Here is a 15,058-nt window from a genome sequence, read left to right as displayed (position 1 = left end):
TAACCCATTTAACTTGTGATATAGTCTGTATTAGTCTTCTAATTCTTTACTCTTCCTCTTTTCTTCTGTGCCTATTCCATCTCTCCATTCCATACACTCTGTCAATTTTCCTCTTCCTTTTCTGCTTTCCTTTTTCCATGCTTGGTAAACAAGTTTCTAAGACTTCAAAAAAAAAAAAAAAAAAAAAATTCCATTGGAAGCGTGTGTGTGTGTGTATGTCTCTCTTTTCAACACTTTTAATGGGAATGTCTTCCCATTCCTCTGACCTCAGAATTTTGGTTTTAGGCTTTTTAGACTCTGTGGTTGTGACCTATGATTCTTTTACTAAAAAGACCTAAAGATTCTAAATTCTAAAGGAGTTTAAAGCTGTTGAGGTAGCTTGTCCTTCTGTTGTGGCACACAAAAATTAGTTCTCTACCCGAATTTCCTTGAATGTACTGCCCATAGTATGCTACTGGTCTGGATTTGTGTCTGTTTGCTGTGGTCTGTGTGGAAAATCTAGCGCTGACTTGATGGACATTCAAAATCTCAGTGCCCCTCTTAGACATTAAACCAAGTTTTCAAGCACCTTTGTTTATTTTTAGAGAACATCTTTATTCTCAGCTTTGAGTTTATAATTCAAACAGTGGAATAAGGTAGGTACAATGAGGACAAGACAATTTCACTTTTTCTTCTAGCTTCCTCTTTGAAGTCTCTTTGAGACTTGCTTTATGTTTTAAGGCTGGTTGCTGCTGAGGCAGTAGGAAAGGTCTTTCTGAAACGACAGGATCCCTGTTTTCCACAGCCACAGTGACCTAGGTGATGTTTGTCTTGCTTGAAGAAATATCAATATGGCTTCACATTATGGCAGTCTTCCTTGTTCTTTGAGTGGAATATTCTCATTAGAAAGACAAATTTGAGGCAGAATTATAATGATCCCATTCTTTTAATATCTGCTTGATGTTTGAGTAACAGTTAGTACTTCAAAAGCAAATCAGTTCTTTCCTTTTCTCTTTGGAAAAAGCCTAGAGAGGTTTGATAGCCGTTTTTGGTGTTACATTTATTTGCTCAAGATAATGACAAACCAAGGAACTATTTGAGAACTGGGTTTGACTGTCACAAGGGTTTTTTTTTTCTTTTATTTTGTTTAACATTTTAACTTCTTAAACTAATTGAAACTTTACCTAGGATTGTACTAGAGAGTCCTATTTTTCTAATCTGTCACATAGAAAATATAATAGGGGGATTATTTTTCTAGTTTCATTTATGAAACTCTTTTATTTCCTACCATTTAAAGTTATATTTATCTTATTAGGTGATGTTCTAGATGGTACACTATATCTGCTACCCCATTTGTGCAGATGGTCTTGAAAAGTAGAGACAGTGCTAGACTATTTAGGATAGTTATTTTTAATGATGAAACTCTAAAAATGCTCACCTTAAAAAAAATCAGTTATGAAACTGTAAAAGGTTTTTGTTTAGAATTGTGTAATTTCTGCTACATAAAAATAACAGCCTTGATGCTTTGCAAAGAACATGGATAGGATTAAGAGAAATAGAGCACTTTAAAATGTCCCCAGCAAAGTTTATTGACTGCAAAGACTGCAAGTTCAAATCAAAGGGCGATTTTTTTTAGAGAAAAATGTCCTCTTAAATCAGCAGGCAAATGATCATATAATATTATAATAAGTATGAATTTCTGATTTGAATTTTGGCACAGATGTTTAAACAGTGGTATAACACTGGAGTGATTGCTGTTACGAGGAGTTAGCATAATTGGTGCAGCTTTTTTTTAAACAAAAAATGCCTACTATTTCTATATTTTAGCTGTGAAGTGTGTTTTAAATCTAGCTCAATGCTCGAAAATTGTCAGGAGGATTTAAGAGGAATGTGCCAGGTTTGACTACCCTTTAAAAATTATTTAGGAGGGTTAATCTGTTGTCAACCAACTGTGTTCAATTGCTGTTGTCTAGGGGATGGTGGTCTTAGAAGAATTCCCATTTCCAAAAGACCTTTTGAAGAAGCAAATACAATTGACAGACCAAGAAGTTTTATTAAACGCCACAGGGAACTCACAAGCTGCCATTGAGAGACAGGATTCTCTGCCGGAACATGACTTTGAAATGTCACCCAGCAGTCCTACTCTGCTTTTACGAAACATAGAGAAACAGGTAAAGTAAAAAAACAAAACTGAGCTGTTGGTGAAGCCAAATGATTGACTTCAGAAACAGGGATGTTCCATGGTGATGAATTCCAAAAAGAAGGATATTTTGCAGTCCTGGGATTGGGCAGTGATTAGTTGAAGGGCTTAAATAACTACACTGTACACCAGGTTTACAAATTAACCTTTTATTTCTGGCATGCCTGTGTTACCACTTTGTTTCCCTCCAAGAAGACATATAAACAGCCTCTAAGAACCATCCACAAAGCTGCCCCTGCTTTGTAGCTGGGTCAGTGTAGAGTTCCCACAGATTGTTTCAGGAAATGCTTAACGTGAGATGAAAAAGAGCAGCTGACAGTGGAGATACATTGCACTTGAAATTAATAAAGAAATAAATAAATAAAAAGCCCCAGCAGAATACAATTGTTCATCTGCCTTTTCAAGCATTGTAGGACTCTGGTTCAGAGCTGAGGAATTCCAGGTATTTACCGAGATGTACTTGTGAGCAGAGTTTTGCTTTGCAGAATGTAAAATGGCTGTTTCCATGGTTGATTCCAGGAAATACTGTGTAGACTCCAGCAGGGTTTTCTTTTGCTTGAAAGTAAATGAAGGATGTGGTAGGATCACATTGTTGAAGGAGTTACTGGAAATTTATTTTTCAGAATGTACTTATGCAGTTTGTGTGAAACAAATCTGACAAAGCCAGCATTGGGCATTAATTTGTTGCTCTACATAAATTCCTGGTCATACACACATTTTTTAAAAGGAGTATAAGTAGTAGCATTAAGTACCAGTGCCTGTTCCTGAATCTCTGTTCCAATTTTTGTTATTTGATGGTCATACTTTCCTGTTATTAAAATGCTTCCCCTGGTTGATAAATCTTATCCAACACAGGCAGGAGTGAGGAAGCAATGAAACAGGAAATTTATATGCTCATTTTATATTCTGGCAATTGCATAAGGTAACCCAAAGAGCGTTTTTAGAATGTGCTGAATGGCCCCTCTTTAACGGGTGGCTTGGAGAAGTAAACACACTTTTCAGTAAGACTTTTGATGAGTTAAGGGACTGTTTCCTGGCCCCCACATAGCCACAAACTTGGTCCAAGGGGTCTAAGAACTTTGAGGATCTGAAAATTGCTTGGAAGTAGACTAACACATCTCACACAGCGCATTGAATTTCTTCCCTTTTACACCACTAAAAGCCTTGGGGTTTGATTTCCTTTTTGATTACCAGTTCTGTTCTTAACTCTGAAAGTCTGAGTTTCTTGTTCAGTGTCAGGAGCAACAATGCTGCAGCCTGAAGTACATCTACACATATTCCCACAGAATTCCTCAGTCCAGTGTTAAAGTATTTCTCTGTTAAAAATAAGTCATTTTGCTTGTGAACCAAAAGAAAAGCCATGTAGAACAAAAGTGACTAAGGCTGGCAATTTTTATTAATACTGTTTATTACTGTTTCCTTTTCATAGCTACATGTACGTTTTTCCTTGTGTTTTGGAAGTCTGCCTATTTTTTAATGCTCTTATATTCAGTAAAGACTATTCCTTACTGAATGAATTCTGCTGAGATTTTTAAATCAATCTGCTAACTATTTTACCGGCATCTTGTTTGCTTTGCCCAGTTCTTTTATAATTTACTTGCTATTTCTGTGCTTTAATTCAGTCATCCCTGAATTTTATTCTGATGTGAAATTTTTACCTGACTACATCACCTAAGTGTTAACAGAAAGCATGTGAGTTGTAATGAAACAAACAAAAAAATCTTCCTCTTTCTGCATAAATGTAAATGTAAAATCTAAATGTGAGGAAAACTTACTAGATAACCTCTAGCAATTTAAACATTCTTAGTTCTGAATGAAAATCCAACAAAGTAAAGCAAAAGGTTGTTTTTTGGTTTTTGGGGTTTTTTTAAAGGAGTTATGCCATTTCAGATACATTTAATTACTGTTCAGTGTGCAGAACACTGTTTCCTCTAAGCAAGCTACATTTATTGTGAGAATAGCCTTTAAGGTCTGACATTTAAAACAAAAAATCATTGTGAAAAGTTTTTGGAGTCAGTCCACAATTCATTGCTTTGGAAGGAGTAATTCTTAGTCTTAACAAATTGGCTACATTTGTTTCATTTGTTTTGGGTCAATTTTGAAAATCAGGTTTTTTTGCAGGAGAGGGGTGGTGGCCTCTTGTTGCTACTTTTGAGGATACGAGAAGATTTTATTCATTCTGTCTGTCATCACAATAGTCCTCAAGTAGTTAAACTTCCTTTTATAAAAACATCTTTGTCAAACTGTAGTAAGCAATGAAGAGGATTCTTTTAAGAACAAAAATACCTTGAGTGAACAAAATGTGCGATGAATAGACAGTTGACCTTTTTTTGTTTCCCCTGTTGAAATGCTTGTCAAATGGCCAGTTAGCAGCTCTGGCTGCAGCTGTTGTAATGTCAGCTCTAAAGTGTTCTGGTTTCTTTTTTCCTTTTAAAGACCTTTGGTTACAATACTAAGATCACTAATGTATTTGGGGTACTACTTCAGGTGTATAAACAATGTTCAGGGTTGTGTTGGTGTTTTGTTGGTGCCTTGTTGGTATTTTGTTTGGGTTTTAATAGAACGGAACATAATAATTGTGAAAGAAAAACCATACCAACACAGTTATTCACAGGAAGAAACTAAATATGATTATTCCATGAAATCCTACATAGGAGAACAAGAACCCAGGACCTTTGAGCTGTTGAGTCTGGATAAAAGTTTGAGTACCTTTATTTTTTTTCCAGAGCGCACAACTAAGTGAAATCATCAGCAGCCTAATTGCCCCACTCAATCTGTCTCCAGCTTCTTCATCTCTTTCATCCAAAACCTGTAGACACAGACAACTGGTCAATGGCATCTCTTTCAGGTGGGTGACAGTGTGGTAGGTTGTTTTTGAGAACAACTTTTGGTAAAGTTATCTACAGGGAACTAATAATCATCGCAATGTTAAGTAAGGAAAAAAGAGCTGCTTTCTGCAGGCGGCAAGAGAAGTCAAGTCTTGATTGTAAGGTTGAAAATAGTAGGGGTTTGTGTTGTTCCTAAAGATAAACATATAGTCACTATAACTACATTTAAGTACTGGGAAGATGAATCTGTGAAGTAGTGAAAGAATATAGAAGCGCATTTATTGTGATTGTTTGAGACTTAATGCATTCTGTCATAACACGTACAGCTTTATTTCTGGAAAACTGACAAACTAGATTAGTAGAATACGTAAGCAGTGTGTCTCAGCAGGGGTCAGTGTCAGGGTGGTAACATCATTAATTTTAAGCAGATCAGTCTTCAATAAAAGGCCAAGTTTATCTTTGTCACCCACATTTTCAGGAATTTGGAGGTACTATTTTCCATTCAAGGGTTTTTTTTCTGTATGGGCATACCTTCCAGGATGACTGTAGGTTGAAATAAACATTTTAGAAAAATGTTTCTCAGTGCTAGGCCATACTAGTTAGTAATTCTATCTTTTATTGAAAGATTTTAAGTACACTACAGGCTGTAATAAGCATTAGTTCCAAAACAACATTGAAGTAATTGAATGCGGTAACAAAAGGTCTAGGTATGTTGGCTATTTCTCCTGAGATACTTGTAATGCAATTTTTGAGGATGCTGTTATTCACAGGGCTTAATTAAGATCAGGTGGACGAAAAAACTGTTCCCAACTAGAACTGGGGTGTTTATGGCAGAGTGTGCAGCAGAACATAATTCCTGGGTTCCCATCTCCAAGAAGAGCTGGCCACACCGTCTGTTTCAGCTTTGCTGCAGAGGCTGTAGCCTCCCACAAAGAGATTATAGTGAGCAGCTTGGATGGGCTTTAGCTGCCGTCTGTTTCACAGTGATTGTGTGATTCTGCCCTAAATTTAAGGATGAAGGGGTCCTGGCATGTGACATCCCTGCTCCTGGTGTATCAGTTGTTTATCACAGATGTAGGAGAAAATTAGAAGGTTCCTCTCAGATGTGAACTAAAAATAGCCCCGAAACAGGAATTGCTAATAGAGATGGGTATGTGGAAGAAGAAAGTCATTTAGGCTGTGCCTTGAATCTGACTTGTTCATGAGACAGGTGAGGAAGAATTCCTGCTTTTAAAAATGTTTTTAGGAGTGTATGAAGTTAACTTCATGATGAGAGACTCTAATGATGTAACTTCAAGCTAATTCTCTTCTTATTTATTGGTCATTGTCCAAAGCTAGTTTTTCCATTTCATGAGTAACATGTTGTTTGCTCATTGACAACTCTCTAAGGTTGGTTGTTTTCTACTCATGACTTAAAAATTCCAAAGAAAAATGTTAGGCCTTGGAAGGTTTTCTCAGTGCCGTAACTCTAAATTGGAATTTAGCAAGTTAGGTGTTGGAAGGGAATCTGAGAAATTTTAGGGCTTTCTAGATGCTGTTTTAAACATGAGTTAAACAGTTAATTTTAAGTTTTCACTGCTAATGAAGTGTTTTGAAATCTGCCAATAAATACTGTTCATTAAAGGTGCATGAAATAGATTGGTTTTCATGAGAATCCTGCAGGGAAATTCACTACCTCCTAATTTTTGGGGGTTTTTGAGTGTGTTTCAGGTTCTTGGTGGTATTTTGTTCTTGTAGTACCTGTATGTGCAATTAATTGAATTAACTTATTAGTTAATTATTAACTTACATGCTGCAATTAACTTAATTCTTAGCTGCTTTTCCCCTTTTTCTAGAGTTCATTCTGACTGTAGTCAGTATTTCAGAAAGCAGAAATCAAAATCAAATGGAAAATAAGGGGATCTTTTTATATTTGAGATGGGGAAAAACAGATGATAGCTATTTTCACTTAAGTAAGTTCTTCAAATTAGTTGTAGGCTGTTGATGTGAAAAACACAATTTTCCATTTTTAAAGTAGGTTTAAGCATGACAAGCTTTGGGGTTGGTGACTGTGGGGTTGCAGTACAGTTGGTTACGTGGGCTGTTGGCAGTGGAAGCGGAGGTGCAGGGACAGTTCCTGGTTGACTGAAGATGGGTAACCTCGAATTGCTGTTTGTCAAGGCCTAATTACCTTAGTGCCTTCCTTTTTTGTGTGTGTGGCTTTTCCTTGCTCAATTGAATCTAGGTGCTAGGATGAGCCCAAAGCATTGCATGAAGGTAGATGCTCATAGAAGCAGTTCCCTAAGCTCGTGATACCCACTTTGTTATGAAGGGAGAGGAAGAAAAAATTTAATATTTCGGGACATATAGTGCCTGGCTGATGGCTTTCTGTGCAGGCTTGCATCTGGAAGTAAGGTCAAGAGCAAGAAAGACAAACCTGTGAGCTTTGAAAGGAGCATTCTAGCAAATTCATAGCTTTCACATCTGGCCATGGTTAATTTTGCTCTTCTGTAGAATCACATTTTGAAAACCACTCAGACTAAGATCAAACTAAATGGGTAACACAGAGCTTGATTGGGAAACCTTTTATACAAGTGGCAGGAAAACCCCACTGCCATGTACTTGAGCTCCAGGCCATGAAGATGAGATCTCTCTTCAGCTGAAACTGCACTGCAGTGCGTTGCTACAAGGTGCAGGAGGGTAAATAGAGCAGATGATGTCAGAGACTGCAGAGAAATTACCAAGGGCCTCAGCAGACCACCAGAACAAAGGCAGGTACCAGAAGCTGAAGAGCCAGGCTGAAGAGCTTTTTGTTCTAATTTATCTGTCCAAGTTATCTCTCACTTAAGAGAGAGGTATGTGGAAATCCACAAATTGGGCTTGGGACCATCTGACTTAGAAAATGTTTTTGAAAATTCAGAGAGAGTATTTTAAGAAATCTTTCCCTGGACTGTAAATCTTGTATTTCTTTCTCAAGCCCTAAAACTGCAGTGTAAAAATTAAGAATGTCATGCCTCAGTGTTTTGGGCTTTTTCTTGGCACTTACTGATATGTTCCTTTAAATACTTTGTATAATCCCTCTGTTAATTAGCATGTTGTTTTCATGTGTCTGTGTCGCTTATTGGATTATATTGATGTGCAAAGCCTTGTTACCATTCCAAAACAGCATGGGATGGTGTTTAATCACACTTCCCTAACAAGCCCTTTCATTTAATAAAAATGTACTGTTTAAAGAATACCACCTGTCAAAAAAGATTTGTAAGTGGCCTTGTAATAAATTCATTTTCATGTTCCATTGTGTCACAACTTTACTAATAAAACTTGTCTTGTGACTTGTCATAAGACAAAATAATCATTTGTGCAGATGGATGACCTGTTATGAGCCAGGGCCAAAATACCTTGTGTAGTTCCACTGCTCAGACAGTCCAGAGTTGTGATCAAGGTCTTCAGTACTGTAAAAATAAAAGCACACTTGAGTGCTTTTTGCAGCAGGCCTTCAACTTTGCAGGTAGATGTTGCTGCAGGGACGAAATAAAATCAGGAATACCTGTAACAGGGAAGTTCATTCTTGCCATTGAGTCATTCCCACCCAGATGGGAGAGTGTTTTAAATTCTTGCATTGTGGTGGTGCCTGTTCTGGTCAGACAGGCTGTAGGTTGGTGAGAATGGTGTGAGGTTGCTCTACACATACACGCAGGGGCTTCTACTGCTTTTGGCCACGTCTTTGCACTTGACTTTGACTCTCTGCACTTGAAGTTGTAGAGTTCCTAGTTTTGATACAAATGCTTCACAGTAAGTTGCAAACCTGTGTTGAATGATCACTGGTTTGTAAAGCTTTACTTAGGTTTCAGTTCTTGAGCAAAACCAGAAAATCTTGAAAGTATTGGGACAGAACTCTAGGTCTCCTTTACGTTGGAACGGCTGCTGTCTTGAATGGAACGTCAGTATGAAGGGAAAAAAATAATTGTAACTTGAAACTCATACGTGTTAAAAGTATTAGAAGGTTCTTGAATTTGTAAAAAACGAAACTCGGTATATGCTTGGGGGCTTAACTTCATTTTGACATTTGTTTCCATGAGCAGAAAGGTGAAGAAGAATGAAAAATCCCCTCCCCTGTCCTGACATAGAAGTAATTAACTAGCAAACAAAGCATGTACACAATTGTCTGAAACAGCATGCTAAAACTTTGTGGTGTTTATCAAATTCTCTGAGAATTAGATAGCTAATGCTAATCAGTATGTGAAGTCTTGGCCTGTGCATATCTGACGTTTTGTATTTCCTTTCCTCATTATTCATGAAATTGCAGAGCTTCAGACAATAGAGAGGTATCCTCTTCAGGCAGCTGGCTGCTTGACCATCAGCATATCAAGAAAAGAAGAAGAGACAGGACAAGACTCAAATCTGTCTCTGTGAATAATGTGAGCACATCTGCCCGAACAAGGCCACTTCATAGCTTCCAGAAGAGGAAACTCTACAGAATGCACAGTGCCTGTCACTGGAATCAGCAGGTAGGCCCTTGGCTCTCTGTTTGGGAGAGAGAACCAAAGAGTCGAGCTGCTTGAGTCAGCATGTGTCTTGTCTGCTGTGCCAGAGGATAGTGCATGTTGTGCTGGTTGTTTGTTGTGTTCAGGGATCATAGAGGGTGTGCAGTGCAGCACTGGGTGTGTCTGCAGGAGCTCTGAGTTAATGAGTTGAACATAAAAATTAAAGATAGCTCAGAGTCCTGCTTATCAAATCAGTTTGTCCTATGGCTGTCTTTAAAGCCCTTGTACAATCTAAGAGACAACTTGAGAGTTCTTTGGGAGGCCTGACTGCTGAGGAGACAGGCTACAGTGTAAAGCATCTGCCTGTTTGTTTTCAGGATATTTGTTTCAGCTACAGGAAAGTTTACACAGCTGGTGGCACATTATTTTCTAGGAAATTGACTTGCAATATCTTAATCTTGTTTCCATTTTTGCTGTTTCTGATTAGTTACATTGCCTTTTTCATGACACTTAAAGAATGCTTTAAAACTCTTAGAATTTTCTGCATTATGGAGGAATTAATATTTTAAAACTGAAAAAAACACATTGTCTTGTGCAGGGCAAGGCTATCTGCTCGCATCTGATATTAATAGCATATTGCTGGTAAGAATATATAATGAGTTTAGCTGTGGTGCTTAAAGAAACAGTCTAATTTGGGAACAGAGACACTATGAACTCATTTTTCAGAGCAGTGCTAATCCCAAGAGGTTTTAATTTCTTGATTTTACTTTGCCTTCTTAAAAGTAAGTGTAGTATTGAGGGAAATCTCCGTGTCTCCCCAGCTAACTGTCTAGGGTTTACTAAGTGTGCCAGTGATCTGGGGAGCAATTTCCCATGCAAGGATGCTCTGTGCTGATTCAGCACTCTCTGCAAAATGGCAGAAGCGTCCTAGTTTTAGCAAGGTACTTCATTGAAAAACTGTCCAGTTTCTCATTTGTTTGAGTTCCCAGCTTCCTGGCAGTGGGATTTAAAGACTTGGCAGCCCACCTACCTGCAAGGTTTGGGCCAGAGGGGGGGAGGGGGTGGTCAGTGAGTCTGGGATCTCTGTCTTCTCCTAGGTACCTAGCCTCTTCATCTTTCTTGCATTGACCAAGGAGATTGTTTCCCATGCAGTTGTGTCAAAGGTTGGAGGCCTCATGCTGTGGCTGATGAACTGCTTCTTGCAGCTGTGGTGAGAGCTCCTCACCCTCGACCAAGAGACTCGAGGACTTTCCCTTCTTCTTAAACCTGAAGGGTTTTCACTGCAGATGCAGTTTCTAAATAACAGGCCTTTCTGGATGCCTCTGTCTTGCAAGTTCAAGTATTTCATATTTCTACAAGCACTGCCTATGTCTCTGTGTTCTGAGAACCGGGCCAGAGTTGGTGACATTCTGAGAATATCAGTAAAGGCTTGTGATCAGAAACTCTGTGTCTGTAGCCTGATAGCAGGAGTTCAAGGCAGACTTTACATTTTTACCTTCAACCAGATACAGAGCTTAGCTGCTCTGCATGCTTGATAGTTTACCTTGACTTGTAGGCTGCAAAGAAAGATTTATAATGAACCTTTAGCTGTAGACTGCCAGCAAAAAGTATGTTTTTAGGTTAGTAGTTAAGGCTTCAAGTATCAGAGCTGGTACAACTGTGTGTCTGCTCCAAGCTTGTGTGTCTGCTTGACAACTGTGGGGCTAGGTTACCTTCTATTAACCCAGCTTCAGTGTCTCTGTATCAAAAGTACAGAGATGTCCCAAAGATAGTGAGGTAAAACACCCCTGTAGGGAATGCTATTTATGCTTACTGCAGTTCTCAGCTCAAAACCTTGTGTTTAGACTCTGCTTTTGAATGTCCTTTCCATGAGGAGTTAACCAAGAGGCAATGTGGAAAACTACATCATGGGTTGCAGACAGATTCTGTAGCTCTTGTTCCTTGAGAAAATAAGAAATTATGGCAGCAATCGACTTGTCAGCTTCAGTCATCATGCAAGTGCCAAACTCAAGTTTTGAAAATTAGGTGAAGCCGGGAAAAAAAGCCTCTTGCACAGTGTTAGTTAAAAACAGAGGATCAGGGATTCTGCTAGGGAAGTAAGTGATAAAATTAGACTGGACATTTCCAGCACATTCTGACAATTAAACCTAAATGGGTATCGAGGCTTTAAATTAAGAGTTGTCGGCAGTGTATAGTTTCATTCAACAAATCTTACTCTAACAGGCCCTGTCACTTTCTTAGTCCTGCACTTGCTACACTTGGTTACCCAGCTGTTGATGAGATTGCACATCCTGTAATGAAAGAGCCCTGGCCATCAGCCCTGGCTGGCTTCTGAATTAGGCAGATGTCTAAGGGTGAGGATGCAAAATGGGGAATGGTTTCTGGGAGTGATATCTACTTTTCTCTGAAAATGCATTTATATTCCCCAGAGTAATCCACATTTCCTCTTGTCTTTCACAGAAAAAATTAGTAACTTCTTAGCATATGGAAAATAGTTGGTTTTTAATAGTTTTTAATATAGCATTAATATATAACATTTTAATATAGCATTAGTGTCCCTTCTCTAGCAAGTGCCCCTCCCATATTTCCTCAAATTTGACATATTTATATAACCCTTGGTGCCACAGTCTGTGAGGACCCCCATTTCTTTAAGGTCACTGGCCTGAAAACAAGCTGGGAGTCTTGCAGCAGATGTGGAATTAACAAATTCCAGCTTGCCAAAATCAGAGGAGAAAACTGAATCTTCTTAATGTTGCAGCTCCTGGTGGTGCCTGGTTTGAATGGGCAGCGAGTAGTCACTGGCAGTGCTGAGGGAAGATGCTGCTCTGCAGAATAATTTGAGCAAGATGGTGACTAAAGAATTGTGACCAGAGAATTACAGCAAAATGCAGACCTCTGTGTGTGGGGCATTAAGAAATGCTGGGATAGCTTTGAGGAATTTGCAATTGGGTTTTAATGCAGTGGCAGGTTGTACCCCTTGTGCGTCTGACTGGCGTTCAGTGTAATCCCTCACACCTCTTCAGATTCATTTGGGAAGCTCATTCTCCCCCTTCACCCCCCTAACATCCATGTTAGGAAAGGTAAAGTATGAAACTGTGAATTGCTATGCCATCTGTCAGTTCGTAAGGTCACTGGGAAGACAGCCACATTTTTTCTCTTATCTACTGCCATGCCACATACATTTACAATGAGTATGACCTAGAAGCCTCCTGCTGCCTGTGGAGAGATGCCCTATATTGTCCTCTGCTGTTTCTTTTCTGAAGAGGACTACACCTTCCCCTGCTGTGCTAGTCAAATAATGCTTACACAGGGTAGTATCTAAACGAAAATACAGAAGTCTATGAAACTCTAGAAGACCTTCCAGACTGACAAGATAGACTGCAGATAAATAAAACAGGATGCAGGGTGTTTGGTTTATCTGTCACCGTCCGATATCCTCAGGAACTTCAAACATCCTTTGGGGCCAAATCCGCTTGCCCCCTAATTCAGGATTACTAAGTACCACAGGATGATCCTTGAGTCATCATTTGGCCCTGGAATCTGTTTTGTATCTTCCTTCTTTATCTAAATAGCTTCGTTAGGAGCTTAGGCCATTTCTTGATTGTGAGTCATGCACAGCAAACCCTGGGAATTGCAGTCTGTGCTTCAGTCTAGAGGACAGGATTGCAGTGGTGCATTTCTTCAGCATGGTGTTTGAATGGATGAATGATAAAAGTCACATGCAGAACAGCACAAAGGAGTAAGCTTGAGGAAGAGAAAGTGTTTGTGGGTAGGGGTTGGAAGTTTGAAGAGTGCTGTGTTCAAAAGTTGGATCTGCCCCTCGTTTGTGTTGTTACAGCTGGCAAGTCAAAACCTCTGGGTCATTGTCTCCTCCTATAAAATGTGTGTCATGTAGTTTTAATGCTAAGAAAGAAAGCAAGCCAAAAGTGCCTGAACATTAAAACCGAGAAAGTCTGTAAGTAGCAGATCGGTGTCAGGACTGTAAGACACAAACACCTATTGAATCATTTCTCAGTGGTTGTTGCATTTATAACAGCTTTCCTCCCCCACCCCAGATTCTCCAGTCTAATGTATCGTGCTTCTTCTGCAAATACTTTTCCTATAGTGAGGAAAACTGTAGCTCTGTCTCCTGCTAATTTTTTTTTTTTTGAGGGAACTAATTTATCTGTGACATACTAAACGTTTTAAAAGCAGACAAGTATCATACTAATCAGAAACTCTCAGAGAGGTTTGCTTAGCTGAAATGCTCTGATGTTTTCTTTTTTGCTATTTTACCTGTGTGACTTGCTGCGGGATTTTTTAAAAAACAAGGATTTTGTTTTGCCAGTATATTTTGTTCGTTTCTCATTTAATATCCCAACAAAAGGATATCACTTCCACTTTTTTCAAGTCATGTTTTGCCAAGAGATGTCATTGAGGCTGTGTAGACTTTTAATCTATAAAAACTTTATACAGCTCTTATCAGTAAAGGTAAGAGGCAATAGAGCAGTGAGATTGGAGTATTGTCAATTTTGCTCCCATTTGTTTCTTTGCATAGTTGTAGAGCATGATGGGGTTTTTTAATCTGAAGATACCCACTGTAATTTTTTCCCACCTGCTGGAGAAAGAGTTGGTTGTGGGGACTAAAGCATCTGTGGAGAAAACAGAATTCAAATTTGCAAAGGTGCCAGCACCCTGAAAGTTAGGAATTGAGGTGCAAAAGCTTACATTTTGGATACCACAAGCAAACAGTTGGTATAATGTTGTCAACTCTTGCAGTTCCATATTGCCACATATTCTTCTCTGCAGTCTCAACTGGCAGTTAAGTAAGAGCAGAAGAATATCTGCTTTCATTTAGTGGTTTGAAAAAAAAAAAAAGTTAAAAAAAAAAAGTGAGTGCTTGGTTAAAAAAAAAAAAAAGTGAGTGCTTGTCCAGAAGGCTCCAAAGCAGACAGGAGAAAAGTATTTAAATTCTAGCATATGAGTTTCTTATTTTGATTTAAGTCTCATGCTGGTTTATGATTTTTGTGTTCAGAGCATTCCAAGTCCACGTCTATTACTGGTGGTATTTTTTGTTGATGCCACTTGGTAGATACCTGTGGGTTTTTCCCTGAGTCTTGTTAATTTTCAGGTTTTTGGAAAAAATGTATATATATATTTTTATATATATATATATATATATATATGCACACCCATATAATTTGTATTATATCCAGCATGCATAGCCTTTTTCTTACTTGCTAAATGTCTGCTATTTGCTAGGAGTCTGTACCTGGGATGAAAGAAGTTGCATTGAGTAGAGTCTACTGGTTGTCATCCTCTTCCTTGGTATCCCTAGATACTGGCTCCACCATCTGCTTCAGCACAGTTTTCTGGCATTGCTGACTTCTGAAAAAAAAGTTTTGTTGCCAAATCTCCTGCAAACTGGTTCAGTGCAAGGTACCGTGATATGGTACCTCTGTGGATATGTCAGCCTTGTGGTCTAGGAAGGAGAATCCCTTGGTTACCAAGTTTGTAAGTGAAAATAATAGCTAATGAAATTGCTACTTCAACTCTGCAACCTAAAAAATAAGGTCTCCTGTTAGTTAAAAATCAATGAAATCTGACAG

The 15,058-nt window shown here is 38.6% G+C and overlaps 1 protein-coding gene across 3 annotated transcripts in view; it reads left to right on the top strand.

Moving 5' to 3' along the window:
- Window positions 1-15,058, top strand: part of KANSL1L (KAT8 regulatory NSL complex subunit 1 like) — a 62,233-nt gene that overhangs the window by 24,442 nt on the left and 22,733 nt on the right. For all 3 annotated transcript variants that reach the window (XR_005701593.2, XM_040068931.2, XM_040068930.2), the window contains exons 4-6: window positions 1,953-2,150; window positions 4,906-5,027; window positions 9,293-9,494. Coding sequence is in view for 2 of the 3 variants with exons in the window: in XM_040068931.2 (XP_039924865.1) it covers window positions 1,953-2,150; window positions 4,906-5,027; window positions 9,293-9,494 (522 nt within the window). In the remaining variant the exon portion in view is untranslated. The remainder of the gene's footprint in view (window positions 1-1,952; window positions 2,151-4,905; window positions 5,028-9,292; window positions 9,495-15,058) is intronic.

Source organism: Hirundo rustica, chromosome 7, assembly GCF_015227805.2.
Source record: "Hirundo rustica isolate bHirRus1 chromosome 7, bHirRus1.pri.v3, whole genome shotgun sequence".
NCBI lineage: Eukaryota > Metazoa > Chordata > Aves > Passeriformes > Hirundinidae > Hirundo > Hirundo rustica.
Note: the sequence above shows the minus strand (reverse complement) of the source record. Positions and strands in the feature narration are given on the sequence as shown.